The 18798-nt window shown below is 39.7% G+C and overlaps 1 protein-coding gene across 1 annotated transcript in view; it reads right to left on the bottom strand.

The window, feature by feature from the left end:
* Positions 1-2231: 2231 nt before the first annotated feature.
* Positions 2232-18798, bottom strand: part of SH3YL1 (SH3 and SYLF domain containing 1) — a 93890-nt gene continuing 77323 nt past the window's right edge. The window contains exon 10 of the mRNA XM_045011350.1: positions 2232-2665. Within this exon, the coding sequence (XP_044867285.1) occupies positions 2469-2665 (197 nt within the window). The 3' untranslated portion in view covers positions 2232-2468. The remainder of the gene's footprint in view (positions 2666-18798) is intronic.

The raw sequence follows: 18798 nt of genomic DNA, 5'->3' as shown, positions 1-18798 counted from the left end.
CCATGACTTCCGTGACCTCTGTGACAAACTTGCAGCCTTAACTATTATCAAAGGCATAGGACTTTACTCCTTGTGACTATGACTAACAGCCTTTCCTCCCTCTCCCTGAACATTTAACTAACAATATGACAGTTGGTTAATGTAAGTATTTCTAAAGCTCCCAGTTAAACATGGCAAGACCTCAGTGTGGGACTGAGGGATTCTGTTTACCAGATCACGCTATCCTGTCTATTCACTCAAACCGTTACTCTTTGGAGGAAGTACTTTGTGCCCTCCAAAAAAATAAGCAAAACCAAAACCAAAACACATGCACAGGTTCAACACTGAAATTGAGTGTGGTGCTGTCTGAACAAATCACAAGGGTGACATTTGAAGAAATCTTCTCCAGACTAGGAAATCAATCTTTGTTTGACTTCTGTGGAAGGAAAGATTGAAATAATGAATGCTCAAATGAACTGTAGGGACAGGTTAACTCATCATGTGGCACATACTGCATACAGGGATGATTGTGATTTTTTTTTTGGCTTAATTAGCTTCTAATATGTACCATTTAACAGAGAATTTGGAGGCTCTCTTTCTACCTATTGCTGGATGGTAAAGCAATCCTTATGAAGGCAGTTATTTCTGCAAATGCTGCGTGAAAGATTGTGAGGATGTTTGAGTCCCAGTTTTTTAAATATTGGGGACAAGTCTTGAGCACTGCAGAGGGCATGTCTATATCTTTTTTGCAGCTCTGGAGCCAGAGAACTGGAGAGCTTTTCAGTCGAAGAAGCTAAATTGACAACCAGAACCCACATATTTACCTCTGCTTCCAAAATAGCAAAACCCATTGTCAGAATCAGTGAACCCGGTTGAGAGAAAGGATTATAGCAACCTTTGCAGGTGTGACTGAAATAAAATAAAAGTCCTAAGGATGGGGCAAAGATCTCTCCTTAACACATTTTTTTGGCTGATAAAGAACAGCCTATAAGGAAGTGTAATTATATCTTTTGATGCATTAGGAAAAACTTATTAACTGTCAGGGTGGTTAAAGCACTGGAAAAAACTGCCTACGCAGCTTGCGGACTCTCCGTCATTGGAGTTTTAAAGACCAGGTTAGACAAACACCTGTCAGGAATGGTCTAGTCATTCCAGAGTCCTGCCTTGAGTGCATAGGACTGAACTAGATGACCTACTGAGGTCCGTTTCAGACCTATACTTCTATGATTCTATGCCAGAAATTAAATAATGTTAATTCAGCATGGCCCAATGCTGAATTGTTACTCAGAAGATCTGAATTCTATTTCCATCTTGGCCACTGACTTGCCACATTACCTTGGGCAAATCACAATCTCTCTGTGGACAAAATTTCCTGCATCTATAAAATGGGAATTATTTTACTTACCTACCTTTGTAAATTAAGTGGAGATCTATGGATGAAAAGTGGTATGGAGATGCTAAGTGTTGATATTTAACAACATTACTCATACACCATCAAATAATGTTTCTTCTGTTCATTCATATTAATCCTGTCTTCTCTTTTATTTCCCCTCAGTTGTCCTTTAAGACTAAGTGTATACAAATTTTTCTAAAGAAAAAGGAGGATAACTGTACAACTTAAACTTATTTTGCTAACTTACATTCTAACGCAAGTGTAAAGCTTATCTGTGCAAAAGACAGATTTTTCAGGGAACTGAGGACCATCAGAACTCCCACCACATTCTGCTTCAAATACAAGCTGCACTTCTTCAACCTTGCTTCCTCTCTAATATAAAAACACACAATTAAAAAAAAACCCTACCAAACAAAACACTGCAGTGCACACACAGTTCTCCCTCTAGGAAGAGGATGAGAGAAAGAACGAATCACATACAACAGATATTAGTTCCTTATTTTTATGCACTACTGGAAAGTACTTGGATACTACAATGATTAGGGCTATATAAGAATCTTCATAGAATTGTCCTATAACTAAATATATTGATATTAGATTTGTAAAAAAATTATTTATCTAACCAGTACACCTTGTGATGAATGTATTAGAGATTGTAACTAAAATCATTCTTAAAAAATAATGTCCAAAATGATATTTAGAAGAAATTTCCTTTTTTGTTATCATATATACCTTTTTCCACAATCTCCCCTGAAATAAATGCTCACACATTTTCTTAGAGTCAAGCAAAACTACAACGGATAGGTAGCTTGAATAGAGTGTATTAGAGAATATTTATTATGGATTAAGGAAAGAGAACATTAGAGACAAAATAACATTAAAAATAAAAATATTCTTCTAATATATCTTTTTATATTTATAATTTTTCCATACAAAAATCAACTCTAAAAAATTTGTTGTAATTGGAAGGAGAATAAAAACATTTTTATAGGACAATTGGTTAAAAATACAAATTGTAAATTGATTGTACATCATCCAGTGGATATTTCAGAAAAGAAGTTTAGGGAAAAAAAACATTAAGGCCAGTGAATGCATTTTAGTTACAGTTCGTGGTAACGTAATTGGCTGGGAAGATGCCAGTTTGTCCTCGGATGCTTCCTTCCCACCAGTCGAACTGTGAATTTGTTTTGGTTTTGACAATGATTTTATCTCCAGCTTTGAAATTCAAGTCACCTGGTTGCTGTCCTTCAAATGAATAAAGTGCTGTCACTTCCACAGGTTTACTCCAATTCTCTAAAAAGAAAGATCAATAGAAATCTTATTTTATTTTAAAAAGATTTTATTAACATGTTGAATTTCATGTACAGTATATTCTCAAATTCAGTATCCCTAAAAGATAGAAAGAATCTCTAATAAGGGTAACAAATTCAGTGTATTATAGTTTTATACACACACACACTCTCTTTCTCTCTAACTGCAGATGTAATGAAGCTCATTTTCAATACATTCCCAGACTGGTCTATCATAGGGATGGTGTCCCTAGCCTCTGTTTGCCAGAAGCTGGGAATAGGCAACAGGGGATGGATCACTTGATGATTACCTGTTCTGTTCATTCCCTCTGAAGCATCTGGCATTGGGCATTGTCAGAAGACAGGACACTAGGCTAGATGGACCTTTTGTCTGGCCAAGTATGGCCGTTCTTTTAATAAATATGTCATGACACCATGAGCACAGTGAAAACAGAACCTCAATACACAGATTGCTGGTCTTCCTCTTCAGGGGATCAATCCTGCACCATAAAGTGAATGGGAGCAGGACAAAGCCCCAGGGTGTTGAAACAATCTGCATTCTCTAAGACATAGATGAACACAGTGTACAAAATTTTAAGAGCTACTATGGAATAACATTAAGTGTCAGGTACATTTTTTCAAGCCCTGACTCCACTAATACCCAAGTAGCACCCCATTTCCCAAATAATAAATGGCTCTCATTCCCATGATATTGGGTCATTATTATACAATCAAATCCATCTATAAAATAAGACAGGAGTATGTACATAAAAGCTATTCCCTCTATCTAGGTGAACCTGGCAATGGAATAATATGTATCTAAAATAAGGAATAATCCAGCAATTAAAGGAATTAAAACAAAATAATGACACCAAAAATTTATTTTGCATGCAGACCATATCACATGAATATTATCTTACCTGAAAGTCTTTGACAAAATAAAAAGAAACTGAAGGTTTGAAAGGGTCTAATTTTAAAGTAAATTATATAAAATCAGAAATTGTGGCCGCTAGGGCTGTTGATTAATCACAGTTAACTAAAAAAAATTAATCGTGATTAATTGCAGTTTTAATCACACTGTTAAACAATAGAATATCAATTGAAATGTATTACATATTTTTGGATGTTTTTCTACATTTTCAAATATATTGATTTCAATTACAACACAGAATACAAAGTGTACAGTGCTCACTTTATAGCATTATTTTTATTACAAACATTGCACTGCAAAAATTATAAACAAAAGAAATAGTATTTTTCAATTCACCTCATCCAAGTACTGTAGTGCAATCTCTTTATTGTGAAAGGGCAATTTACAAATGTAGATTTTTTTTGTTACATAACTGCACTCAAAACCAAAACAATGTAAAACTTTAGAGCCTACAAGTCCACTCAGTCCTACTTTTTGTTCAGCCAATCATTAAGACAAACAAGTCTGTCTACATTTACAGGAGATAATGCTGCCCACTTCTTATTTACAATGTCACCAGAAAGTAAGAAAAGGAGTTCGCATGGGACTTTTGTAGCTGGCATTGCAAGGTATTTGCCAGATATGCTAAACATTTGTATGCCCCTTCATGCTTCGGCCGCCATTCCAGTGGACATGCATTAATTAAATTTGTGACTGAACTCTTTGGGGGAGAAATGTATGTCTCCGGCTCTGTTTTACTAGCATTCTGCCATATATTCCATGTTAGAATAGTCTCGGATTATGACTCAGCACATGTTCATTTTAAGAACAGATTTGACAAAATGCAAAGAAGGTACCAATGTGAGATTTCTAAAGATAGCTACAGCACTCGACCCAAGGCTTAAGAATCTGAAGTGCCTTCCAAAATCTGAGAAGGATGAGGTGTGGAGCTTGTTTTCAGAAGTCTTAAAAGAGCAAAGCACTGATGCGGAAACTACAGAACCCAAACCACCAAAAAAGAAAATCAACCTTCTGCTGGTGGCATCTGACTCAGAAGATGAAAATGAACATGCATTCTTTGGGTTGTTATCAAGCAGAACCCCTCATCAGCATGGACACATGTCCTCTGGAATGGTGATTGAAGCATGAAGGGACATATGAATCTTTAGCACATCTGGCATGTAAATATCTTGTGACGCTGGCTACAACAGTGCCATGCAAATCCCTGTTCTCACTTTCATATGACACTGTAAACAAGAAGCAGGCAGCATTATCTCCTGCAAATGTAAACAAAACTTGTTTGTTTAAGGGATTGGCTGAATAGGAAGTAGGACTTAGTAGACTTGTAGGCTCTACAGTTTTACATTGTTTTATTTTTAAATGCAGGTTTTTTTGTACAAAATTTACATTTGTAAGCTCAAATTTCATGATAAAGAGATTGCACTGCAGTACTTGTATTAGGTGAATTGAAAAATACAATTTCTTGTTTTTTACAGTGAAAATATTTGTAATAAAAAATAAATATAATGAACACTGTACACTTTGTATTCTGTGTTGTAATTGAAATCAATATATTTGAAAATGTAGAAAACATCCAAAGTATTTAAATTATATTGTATTCTATTATTAACAGTGTGATTAATTACGTGATTAATCGCGATTAATTTTTTTAATCGCTTGACAGCCCTAGTGGCCACTAATATTAGACAGAAAAAGTAAAATCACGTAATATCTCAAATTGAAATGGGTGCCTCATTTTGTGCAACTCTGAGGAATAAATATTCTAATGAGCTTTGATAAATTGTAAGAAGTGATATCACAAATTAATAAATTAATAAAATCTTGGCAAAATCGAATACACTGAAAATGTCATGGTTAGGAATGGTGGCTACAATCAACATGGAATTTCTCCCTATACATGGCTTACTATTTCTAACTGTCCCTTTAGAAGTCCTCAGAATATTTTAAAATATCTGCTAAATACTATTTCTAACTTTGTAAGGAAGGATAAAGGCCATGAGACTTTACTCAATTTGCTTGAGCCTAACTGTGATACCCTTACACACACTTGGTAGTACCTTACTCTGCAAATAGTCCAAATGGCATCGATGGTTTTCACACCAAGTATTGTACTACTCAATGTGAGTACGGTATCACATTCTGGCCTTTTATGGTCTGATTTTTACTGGCGGCTTGAGAGGATGCCAAGTAAGTCAAAATTGGGTTTTTGATGGAAAGCAAGACAGTTTTAATTAAGCAGCTACCACAATACATTTTAGCACACATCTCTTAAAGAATGTTTTCAGCTTTAAAATGCCCGATTGCTTTCTCATGTAGTACGTGTTTGCACTGTTAATCAACAAAAGCACATTTACAATTCTGTTCTGAGAGAAACTCACCAACTTTTTCAGTCAACATTCTGCTACTGAAATGACTCAAACCCCAATAAAATGACATTCTTATGTATTTTTTTTACTTTAGAGGTTTCACATTCCTGAACATTATGGTGGTTTAAAACATTGAAGAAAAAAAGTGAGTAAAATATCTCAGAGGGGGAAAAATAGAAATGCAAGTGTCACCTAACAAATTACATTTTGAAGAATTAAAACAGTCATAACTTCTTTTTAAAGGCAGTTCAAATTTAAATGTCTAATTTTGTCTATTAAATGTAACAATAACACAAACATTAAGCATTGCTTAGATGATCTACTCTTATAAATGTAGAAATCATGCTCTGAGCTCTTTCTCCAAACACGGTGTCATGTCTCATTTGCTATATATTTAATAATTTCCTCCCATTTCCCTGCTCGGTCTTTACAGTTTACAGTTAAACGTGTCTTTGGCCACTGAATAGCACATTCAGAGTCTGCTAATGGAGACAGGTGATGCTATTGGGTAAAAGAAGACACCTCAAAGGGAATGGTTAACACCTATGAGGCTTCCACTGGGCCCCTTATATCATTTGTATAATCCTGCTCCCACTGTAGTCAATGGCAAGACTCCTACTGACTTCAGTAGGAACAGAATTAGGCCATAGGTTTTCTCCCTACTTGCCGTTTACATCATCTAAATACTTGTGGATAATTATCATGTCTCCCCATCCCTGTTGTCATTGTTTAGCCAATATATAAATATTTTAGTACTTTTAATCTTTCCTCATAAATTAATCCTTCCAACTTCCTAATGATTTTTGTTGCTCTTCTCTTAACTCCCTGAGCTCTGACTCTGGGCATCTTTACACAAAAAAGTTGCACTGGTTTAACTAAAATCAGTTTTTAAATTGAACTAATGAAACAAGTGCAAACCCTCTGTGTGAACACACCTAAATCAATACACAACTGGCTCATATCAATTAAGTTTATCTCAGGGAGTTCAGAGAAGTGCAAGAGAAATTATTAGAAGGTTGGATGGGTGGACTGACTGAAGAGGAAAGATTAAATAAACATTGACCAATCAATGACAACAGGGTTGGGAAGACATGATAATTGGCAACAAAATCTTAAAGAACATAGGCACTTAGGGAGGAAGTTCATGGCCACATCCTTCTTTCACTGAAGTTGATGGGAAGTCTTGCCACTGACTTCAGTGGGAGCAATACTGATTTCTTAGGGCTTGTCTGGATCAACGGGCAGCGGGGGTCGACAGCTGCGTGGAGGGGACGGGGGCAGGGCTGGAGGCAGTACAGCTGTGCCGGAGGAGCTACCAACGTGGGGCACTGGCTCCTGGGAGTGGAAGCTCCACATTCTGCTCTTTTCACCACTCCGGTTCCTGGGAGAGCCCTGTAGTTCCGCGGATACTGATTTATATCTGTGGATATCCACACCTGCGGATATAAATTTGTATCTGCACAAGGCTCTACTGAAGTCTGCATTTAAAAGGACTAAGATCCCTGTTTCAGACTTTACTGACTGTACCAAATTCAGGGCCTAAATCAATCTCACTTTAGAAGACCATGAGATTTTCCATGTCTTTTTAAAGAAAAATATTTACTTTTGTAAAGAAAACATTTTAAAATGCTCCTTGGCAGTCCCCACTTTTAGGTTCTCATCCCTACACCACGACAGTGCCCAAACTCAAACTTCATGTACACATAGGCCACTTTTGAAACTGACTAATTAACTACAGCCTTATTCTCCGTACCCATCACAACCTAGCTGATCACCACTGCCATCAGCCAGAACTGTCAAATTCTGTCAGGTACTTCTGGTTTTGCTCCCAGTCTGCCTCACCAGACCCACTCTCACAGAGCAAAGGCAGACAGGCTGAGCAGCAGAGGATGTAAACTGGGCCTTTAAGGGAGGGGAGAGAACAGGAGTGCAAGGAAGCTAAAATGTGAGAGCTATGCTGTGCAAGATGGGCTGGAGTTTATGTGCGGGAAGAGGTACTCTGGAAGGTAGAGGGGACCCAGTATGTATGCACCACTACCCCAACTCTTACAGACAGAATCATCCCTTACCTCTGCCCTTCAGAACTCTTCAATGGGCGTTTGCCCCACAACCCTCCCTGGCTGTCCCTGACACACCACTTGAGCTGGCTGCATGATATCCAGTTGGTCTAACTCCAAACTGCACCCAGAGAATGTCTGTATGTGCTCGTGCCTCATACCATCCACTTCCTCACCCTTATGTCCCGCCCTGATACCAAGTGATGGTACCTCTTGTCACTTAATGAGGGCAAGGAACCCCAGTGGGCCAGATTGTACTCCACTCGGTTCCATGGCTCACCAGGGAAATTAGATGGCAGCTTCTCCTCAGAGTCATGAGCACAAGTGTGTACCTGGTGTGGCTTATGAACTCCACCAACAGCTGTCCCTTTTGTGATGAGAGGGAGACCCTGGAGCACATCTATGTAGAATGCATCCGGTTGCAGTGCCTCATCTGGCTCCTCCAGAACCTTACTGAGGTTCTGGCTGCACTTCTCCCAACATCCTGACTTATGCATACCACAACTGTGGCCCCACAAAGTATTGGGACCTCCTCATCAACCTACTTCCGGCGCTGGCCAAGGTGGCCATCCATCATATCAGGAGGAGGAAGTTGGACAGGGGTTGGGGGGTGCTCTGGTCCCTTACCCAATCATGCCTGTAGGCAGAGTTCATCTGAGCAGTATCCACTGACTCCCTAAATGCCTTTGAGGAGCAGTGGGCACTGTTGGGGGTTTTCTGCTCTGTGTCCCTTTCTGGTTTTTTTAACCTTTGACCTTACACCTTTCCTGTTTTCTCCTTTGTTGTCCCTCGTAATCAACTGGAGCTTGGACTTAGTGGTTCCTCTCCCTTAGCTGAGGGGCAGGGCATTTAATTTTGGGCAGGCCTAGACTAATCCATACCAGTACTTCAAATAGTACAGACAAAATTCTATCTCCTTCAGTGTTCCTACTGTGCCTGGGACCTGAGGCAGAAGTATCTCATGGATACCTGGAAGCATGATGTTTCACCACTGCTGCCTCAGCTCTAGTTCAAGACACCCAACCAATTCAAGGGGCAGAGGGAGACAGTAATGAATGCATGTTTATGGGGAATCTGTACCTCCATTAGTTATAACTCCATTTATCCTTTCCTCCAGAGAGTGAAGGCAAGATATGCCTTTCACCCCCCCCCCCGCACTCTTTTTTTAAACTTCTCTGTATGGGCATTCTTCCCCATACTCAGATCTCCAGAGTACTACTGCATTTGGATTATTACCCATACTGCATTGCAAACTCATAGACTATTTGTTATCTGCTACCTCTCCCAAGCCTTTTGCAGCTTTATTTCTAACTCTCTCTCATACATTTAATGCAGAATTATTCTTAAATAATTTATTTCCCCTGAGCTTGCATTTTCCTAGTTCTTAATTTCATTTTATTTTTTGATAAATCTCTAATCTTGCTCTTTGCCTTACTTATCTGTCCCCACTTGTTTTAACAGCACAAAACAGAAATAATTCAAATGTATATCATCAAGATTACCTGTAACTCTTGCCTAAACATTGTGTTGAACCATTTTTAAGTTCTGTGCATTTTAAGAAGTGCTATATATGATGATGTAAACTGTGAGGAAAAATAGGAAAAATCTTAAACTTGTTTTTCCTCTTCATTTCCATTGGACAGAATATGGTTGGAATACCTACTGCACTGTATATTAGTTTGCTCAATATGATATAGACATAAAACACTGATATACTACAGTGGAGAACATATGTTTTATATTTCACAGACTCAATTGTAATAAAATATTCTAAAGTTTACTGTCAAAGTTAACAGTGTTCATTTTATAGTGGAAAATGAAGATTTCTTAATACTTGAAAACCTTGGAAAAAGGGATGCATTTCTTGAAACATCAAATTTCCAACTCACACAAGATGGTGCTACAGTGCTACATTCAGCATAGGATGTCTAGATCATTGAGACTTTGGGATCTAATACATTGAAGCTTGCAGATGAAATAATGGCTAATTATATTACAAAAACTCTCTATTTTAATTAGACTATTTTAATGCATATACTATCCCAATAGTTCACTTTTTAAATTAGGAGTTCTTTAAGTGACTATAAGGTCCTATACCAATGGAAGAAAAAAATCCACAATATTCAGCTTATTTTTAACTGTATAAGAAAGGAAAGACTGGAAGGCACTGTGAATGAGCAGGACACCGCCTTCAGTAAAGACTTAAGGACTATGCAGATACACAGAACCCCATGCAACCAAGAACCATGTATTTGGTTCACATAAGCCTGAAAGTCAAAAACTCATTTTAATCAGCACAAAGAAAATATCTGCACAGTGTACCAAAAACTCTGAGTTTCACACAGCTTTCCTTGTCATATATTTTCCTCATTTCTTTTAGTGCTAGAGACTAATTCAAATACTACTTATCCCCACCTAAAGTCATGATCTCTCTTTCAAATCTTTAAAAAAATAAAATAATGTTTTAAACCAGAAAAAATACAAAATTCAACACACACAGGATTGTCTTGAAGTAAGATGTTTTCTTTGAGGAGTCTGAAGGTTTTTAATGGGCAATTGTTCAAGATTTTTGGATGGCCTTTAGTATGTGTGAATAGTGTTTTGTTAGTCTTGAGAAACAGCACTCAAGTTATTAACCTCTACCTTCTCTAGTGTTATGAGAGAAGAGGACTCAAATGGCTGGCCCACATGTTTAGTATGCACATTTGTGTTTAAACAAAGTTAATTGTGTCTCCAGCATCAGGGATAAGAGTTGTCCAGAGCACTGACAGCCCAACCTCCTCCCAAAGCATCCAGGTACAGGAAAGCTGCAGTGGAATACCCCATTAGCTAAATAGTGGCCTACAAAAACTGGAAATGTGGGACTCAGCAATCTGTGCCCTTGTGTGCCACAGAAATATTAGGTGACTCCTAAACAGTACCAACAGAGGCGGGTAGGAGTTCATGGGCCTGTAGATTGCAACACAGCTCTGCCGAACCCAGCATCATCTCTGGCCTGCTGAATGATGGCATAATTTGCCGTGAACGTGTGGACAGAGGACCATGTCGCAGCTCTACAGATGTCCTTAATAGGGATGTGCGCCAGGAAGACTCCTGAGCTCTAGTCGAGTGGGCTCTGATGATTGGCAGCTGCAGGACCCCTGCCAGTTTATAACAGGTCCCTATACAAGAGGTGATCCAGTTGGAAATCCTCTGCAAGGACACCAGAAGGACCTTTCACCCTATCCGCTGTGGCAATGAGGAGCTGAGTTGATTTACGGAAAGGCTTGGTACACTCTAGTTAAAAAGCCAAGGCCCTTCAGATGTCCAGTGCATGAAAACAGCTCTCTTCACTGGTCTTGTGCAGTTTAGGACAGAACACCAGGAGGAAGATGTCCTGGCTCATATGGAAGGTAGATACCATCTTCGGCAGGAAGACCAGATGGGGTTGCAGCGGAACCTTGTCTTTGTAGAAGACTGTGTACGGCGATTCTGAGGTCAAGGCTTTAATCTCAGAAACTCGTCTTGCTGATGTCACCACTACCAGGAAAGCGACCTTCCATGATAGGTGGGAAAGGGAGCAGGAGCCCAGCAGCTCAAAAGGCAGGCCCGTGACCCTAGAGAGAACCAAGTTAAGATCCCAGAGTTTTTAGAGTGGTTAGGAGTACTTTAAGCCATGCAGCTTGCTGTCTGTTTGCTCTGCAAATAGGGCCTGGCCATCAACGGGAAGGTCCTGAATCAACTGCTGAGCCTCGGCGGACAAGCCAGAGAGGAGCAGCCAGGAGATGTGTCACATGGAGATGGCAAAGGCCATGGTGCGAGCAACTGAATCCGCTACATCTGATGCCACCTGGAGGGCTGCCCTGGACTGCTTGGAATTCCTTTCTGGACCCCTCAGGAAGAGAACCCTCAAACTTGGCCATGGCTAGGCACATGTTGAAGTCATATCGGCCAATGTCAAAAGAGATCCAGCCTCCCTGAGTCTTTGTTCTAGGGGGTAGCCCCAGGTTGTCCTTGCCTTTCCCTGTGGTTAACTGCCTCAACCACAAGGGAACTGAGGGCCGAGTGGCAATATAAGGGCATATAAGTACCGTTAGCTGGGACAAAGTACTTGCACTCAGCCCTTTTGGAGATGGGAGGCAAGGAGGAGGGAGTCTACCACAGGGCATTAGTACTCTTAGATACCCCCTCATGAAGAGATAAAGCCACCGTAGCAGGAGCCAAGGACGTCAAACAGGGAGTCCCGAAGTTTCCTCCAATTCTTCAACCTGAAGCCCCAGGTTAGATGCGACCCTCTTCAATAGTTCCTGGTGAGCCTTGGCGTCATCCTGAGGAACTGAGGGGGAGCCATGATAGCCTTGTCTGGCGATGCCGATGCCAGTGCCACGGGATCCTCAATGACCATTGGTGGTCGAGCAGCTTGCTCCCCTAGGTCCTCTTGGACCTGTGGGGTCTTTCCCCTTGAAGCCTCGAGCACTGAAGGGGGCCAGGATACTGAGGCTGCTGGCCTCCCTGAAGCTCCCGACACTGAACAGGCAGCCTGGGAAGGTTGGGTGAACCCCCAAGGGTTCCATGGATACCATGGCGCCAGGGGACAGGTTTCCATGCTGGTGATGTAGATGGCACTGCAGGCATCAGAGCTTGTCCTGCAGTCAGGGAACCCTGCTCCGTGCTGGAGCTATAAGTGGAGCAGTTGGTACCAAGCAACCAAGCTCGGGTGGAGGGGTGGCTCTTGTATGACTGGTGCCGGTCACTGCGCTTTGAGGTCGACCTGTCTGAGAGACACAAATGTCTTAGCTGGGGCCTCAGGGACCAAGTGCATTAGGTGGATCGGCATCAGATATCCGGCAATCTACACTTCATGCTACTCAACTGGTAACAGGACATTGAGCGGGACTGGGAGCTACCACATGCTGGTTGCTGGGAGGATCTTCCAGAATACGGCGATCTCCATCTCAGAGACAAATGACAACAGGTTGGTGATTGGTGGCTTCAGTCCCCTGATCGGTCCCCCGATCAGTCCCATGATCTGTACCCCCTTGGAGACACGAGGGGTCTGTCTCGGTGCTCCTGCCGGGTGCATGTGCCTTGGTGGGTCTGCGCCAGGCTACTGGCGAGGTACAACTTGAATCCCACTGTTGGTGCCCAAGGTCCGGGGACCAAAGAAGGCTCCGTTGAGTCTCTGAGGCATGATGGCTTTGGGCGGGTGAGTGGTGGCGGGGCATCCCTTGCGATGGGCAATGGTGCTACTGAGGTGAGGACGTACGCAGTGGTCCCAAGGCAAGTTTAACCTGAGACCAGGGTACTGCTGGAGCCGGGGTGGGCGGCACTGGAAGTGTCAGGAACTCCTGAGCTGCTTGTAGGGCTTCGGGCGTCAACAGCACTTGAATCTGACAAAGGCATGCACCGCTGTCCGGAGTCGCAGGCAAGATATGGGATGGGCTGCAGCACTCGACTTGAGCTGGGGCCCGACTTCATGAAGGAGGCGTTGAGCTGCCCGGCACAGGTCTTGGCTTGCCACCAGTCCTCTCCTTTCCCTTGCGGGAAGTAGGAGATCTTCCCCTCACTGTATTCTTTGGCTTGTTGGCCAGAGCCATGGAGGGGGATTGGTGCCGGCTCACCGACGCCACGGTGCTCAGTGCCTAGTCAGACTGTTGCTCTGGTGCCAGAGTGAGTGCTGATTCCATCAGTAGTGCTTTAAGGCGGTTGTCCCTCTCCTTTTTCATCCTGGGTTTGAAGGACTTACAAATACAACACCTGTTGCTTATGTGCCCTTCGCCAAAGCACCTTAGGCAGCTACTATGTGGATCACTCATGGGCATAGGCCATTTGCAACGATCGCAGGGTTTAAAGCCTGGGGACTGGGGCATGTAAGTTCGGGACTAACAAAGCCTTTAAGAACTACTACTAAGGGTAACTAATTCAACTACTAACTATATACAACTATATTACAGGTTTTATAAACTTCACAAGAATGGAGAACAAAACAATGGTAGCCGAAGCAGCAGACGTTTCAACCGTCACTGGTGGCAAGAAGGAACTGAGAGCTGGGGGAGCTGGAGGCGCCCCTTATACCGTGACATGTGCATGCTGCTCCAGAGGGTGCCAGAGCCAGTCCCCTACGAATACTGCTGAGGGAAAAACTTCTGGCACCAGTGCATGTGGCGAGCACATACACCTAATATGGAATGGACATGAGCAAGCACTCAAAGAAGAACCATTGTGATCATTTAGTCTGACCTGTACAGCACAGGCCACAGAACTTCCCAAAAATAATTACTAGAGCTTATTTTTTAGAAAAAACATACAATCTTGATTTAAAAATGGTCAGAGATGGAGAATCCACCACAACCCTTGGTAAATTGTTCCAATGGTTAATTAATCTCCCCCATTAAAAAGTTACGCCTTATTTCCAGTCTGAAGCAGGAATTATTCCAAGGAAGTTCTATGGCCTGTGTTAAACAGGAGTTCAGACGAGACAATCCAACAGGGCCCTTGAGCATGGCAATCTATGAAAACACAAATAAATAAATAAATAGATGCATTTGAGCCAAGGTGATCTTTTATGTTAAAAAATTCCCATATTGTTTAGGTTTTGTCACAAGCCTTTGTTTAAATGATTTTTGATGTTTTAGGTGTTAATCTAACCAAATTTTTGGATAGAAGATTCAGAGCTCACAGTAATTGCCTCTGGTTCTTAGACTGACATCATATAACTGTTCATAATACATTATTTGAAAGATGGGGCAGAATGAAGATTATCAAAAGACTTGCTAGTAACAGATCTGTGACACACTGGTATCACTGGCCAATTTGCGAAGATAAAGACTCAAAGTATACATAACATACACTGTTATCTTTTACACTGTACTTTATACTAATTGTGAAGATAAGGTAACATACAGGCTTCTTTTATCCCTCTTGCTTGTGGATCTATGACTCTGGCCTCATCCCACCACAGTGCTGCTGGCAATATCTCCCTTCCCCTGGCTTTCTGTGTGCCCCTAATATACTAATATAGTTCATTCAACTGCTTCAACTTTATTGAAAATTTGGTGCAGAAGCCTTTGCTGCATTCAGGACTATGAATGCAAATGATGCTACTGCTAGAACAAAATACAAGAGATAGTCTGCAGTTTTGGTGTGTATCTTTCTCATGTTGAGACATGCTGTAAAGCAGGCTGGGGGAATTATTCTGTTTTAAAATTCAATTCAAATATTTAGAGATGATCTCCAACATTTTCTCTCTTTTTTTCTGATGACATTGACAAGTCTCTCTGTATTTTCTCTCAGTACATATCTAATTTATAGTCATCCTGTAGCAATTGCTGACACTGTTTTATAATGAGTCTCAATTGATGTCCCAACTTTGCTGTCTGCTTCCTTCACTCTCCCTTTCTGAAAACCCCATGCTATGTCTCTGTAGAAGAATCCTATTATAATACACAGTAGGATGAATTAGTTCAGATAAAATAGAACACTCTACCTTTGCCCAAAACCTGAACGGAACTTCCAATTTTTGAGGGTAAAAATAGTAGGGCTAGCTATTTTATTCAATTTAATTTCTGTTTAATGTACTGTAGTTAAGCATTTGATACTGTAAATTATGAAATCTTAATTGAAAGATTAATTCAAGTACACCTGGATAGGAACACATATCTGGACTCAAAATTGGTTAAAGAACAGTACATAAAAGTTAATTATAAATGGCATCTAGCCGTAATCCTGTGGCATCAAGTTGATTGATGTGTACAGTTGGCTACTTCAGGGATCTGTGCTAGACCTTGTCTTAAATATCCCCTTTAATTATTTGGAAGAGGCAATATATGGCATATTAGCTAAATATGTACATGATACTAAACTGGGAGAAATTGCAAACACCAGACTAAGAAATAATACAAAGGTATCTAGAGACATCAGAAACATGGGCAGAACATGAACAGTAATTCAACATGGAAAAATGCAAGCTAATACATCCAGAGAAAATTAATGCATAATACTGTTATTCTGTAGGGGGAAGGAAGCCCTGAGAAACCTAGGGGCTACAATGCAGAGCAAATTTTATGTGAGTTCACAGTGCCGTATAGCTGCAACTTTGGGCAGAATAAGTAAAAGTATCACATCATGGTATAGAGAGGTATCAATCCTTCTGGTCAACTGCCCCTGAAATAATCTTTTAACTGTGGCCTGTGAAATACAGGCGGCCAGACCAGATCATTATAGTGATCTCTTCTGGCCTTTAACTGTTTGAATAATTCTATTGTAATATAGAATTCTATAAAATTGATTAAGTATAAAGCTATTTACTTACTAAGACCTAAGTTCAAGGAGTTAAAAACCTCCTTCCCCTACCAGTGCTGATGACTTTTTTTTTTAAGAGTTAACCAGAGTATTCCTTGTCTTGCTTTTTCTATTCCATATAGGCTCTTATACCGTGCCCATCACCACAGTATCTATATCAGTTATTTCACCCACTGTCACAGTTCAGAACTCAGTGAAGCACAAATTTTCAATTATAATATACAAATCTTCATTTAAAAATTACCAATAAGTAGGTTTTAAGTCTACATTTGCATTCAGTTAATTAGCCAGGATATTCAACAACTTTTTGTATTTTTTAAGATGGCATTTCAGGTCACCTTCAGCAATTACTCAGAGAGCAATACTGACACCAAAAATAGCATTAAAATCTATTTTTTTCCATGACGGTAACATCACTACTAAATATTGTGGATCTTTTCATCATAGTAATAGAGTGTAATTCAATCTCATTGACAGCATCCAGGAATCCAATTATTTCAAGTATTACAAATAAGATTTCTTTTATATTTAGTTGAAAGCAAAGAGAAGAAATACACCAAAAGTAGCTTTTAAAAGCTCAAAAGTTTATTGAAAAAGTTGATGATATTATTATAACACCTCTGGCAAAGATAAATGAAACAATCCACAGTTCTTCTTAGGACTTCAGAAAAAAATGTGAAAAAATCTCAGCCTATGTAAAACCTTTAACACTGTTTTCTTGATGTAGTTGGCAATTTAATGGATTTAAAAATGCCATTTGGGTATATACACAAGGGGTAGTGACAAAGGATTAGAGATGCTTTTGGGAATAGGAAAAATTTCTATCAGCTGTATTACTGAGGGAAGTCTAGCTAGTCTTGAATACTGCTTTCTTAGGTGAAGAGAATTCTGTTTTAATTTTACCTTCTTCCTGCCCTTACTTCAGATATTTAACAAAATACAAGCTTTCCATTACATTCATGAATCAAATTTTCTAATTCTAGCATGTCCTGACCTCAATCTCTTTATACCTTATAATCAGCTAACTCAGAATACTATACGTGGTTTATGAGGTATTTGCTCCAATATGACTGAGTCCCACATGACACATATTTTTGCTCAGTTTACCAAAACATAAGCCAAAAACTATTTGATTTGACTTACTGCATACAACCTAAGTGTCCTGTGATCCTAGTAAAAGTGAATCCCAAATTAGGAGAGTCTCTGAAATAGTTTCCTGGGATTTCCTACTTTACTATTAGTATTAAGATACAGTTCTTAACAGCAACAAAATTAATACTGAAGGACCACCAGATGGATGTTTATTATTCCTGTAACTAAATATAAACATGTCACAATCCTGGCCAGGAAACCACAAAAATAGATCAGGCTTGGATAAAACCTTTAAAAACTAAGTATTTTCCGGGGGTTAACTCCTGAATGTTTACTAAATTTGTACATATGTCACTAAGGCTTATGATAGATATGCCACATTATTCCACTGTGTAAGGATCTTCCAAAACAAATATCTATTAGTCACTTTGAGCTGGCTTGTTGCTTTTACAGGTTATAATCTGCTATAAATTAACCCACATATTACTATAAAAAGGAAGAAGATACTACTATATAGATTTGTGTGTGAACACTTTTGCTTCCATTATGAAGTGCTTCTGTTTGATTCTGACATATATTTGTCCTTTCCTTGAGGGTAGATTTATTATTCTAAAAACATTACATTTTCCATAATTCTCTTTTTTAGTCCCAATTTAATATGCAGTTTACCCAAATACAGGCATATGTCCTATTTAAGTGCCTATGTACTTAGGTACAAATTCCTGTTATGAATATCAATAATTTTATGAACATATTAAGTAGTGATACTAAATATTTGATTAAACTTTCACTGAATTGCTAATCATCATCCTATTTCAAAAACATCTGCTCTGCTGCACCTTGAAATTATACAACAGAGATGACAAATTTATTTACAAAATAAAATGTAACCAATACATCTCCGATTCCACAGTAAACTGTAGCCAGTGAGTAGCAACAACAGAGGGGAATGACAGAAAAAGGTCTATGATAAAGTTCATATGCCTACTATACATGGCAGAATGGTTTCAATTTTTATATAGCACCTGTAGGCCTAAATCTATTCTCATACTTATGTTAATCAGGAGTAAATACACGGAGATCAGTAGTTTTTTACAACCAATGTAATCCTACTCTACATGAGAGAAAATTCAGACCCATCATTTCTGAAATACCTACCATCCTTGATTCTATAAACAGATACATCCTGATCATATTAACAGCCTCTTTTTGAATACTGCACAGATCTAATCTTATGAATTCTCATTTACAATTCTGTTTAATGAAAATGATTGTGTCTCCCTCAGCTTAAGAAAGAGATACGCTGGATTTTTCAAGCATTTTGGACTTTTCCCTAAGATCTTTAGAAAACCGGTCTTCTACCATAGTGATTACCACATGTCCGATCCAGATAAAAATGCTTAAACCTCAA

Source organism: Mauremys mutica, chromosome 3 (assembly GCF_020497125.1).
Source record: "Mauremys mutica isolate MM-2020 ecotype Southern chromosome 3, ASM2049712v1, whole genome shotgun sequence".
Classification (NCBI taxonomy): domain Eukaryota; kingdom Metazoa; phylum Chordata; order Testudines; family Geoemydidae; genus Mauremys; species Mauremys mutica.
Note: the sequence above shows the minus strand (reverse complement) of the source record. Positions and strands in the feature narration are given on the sequence as shown.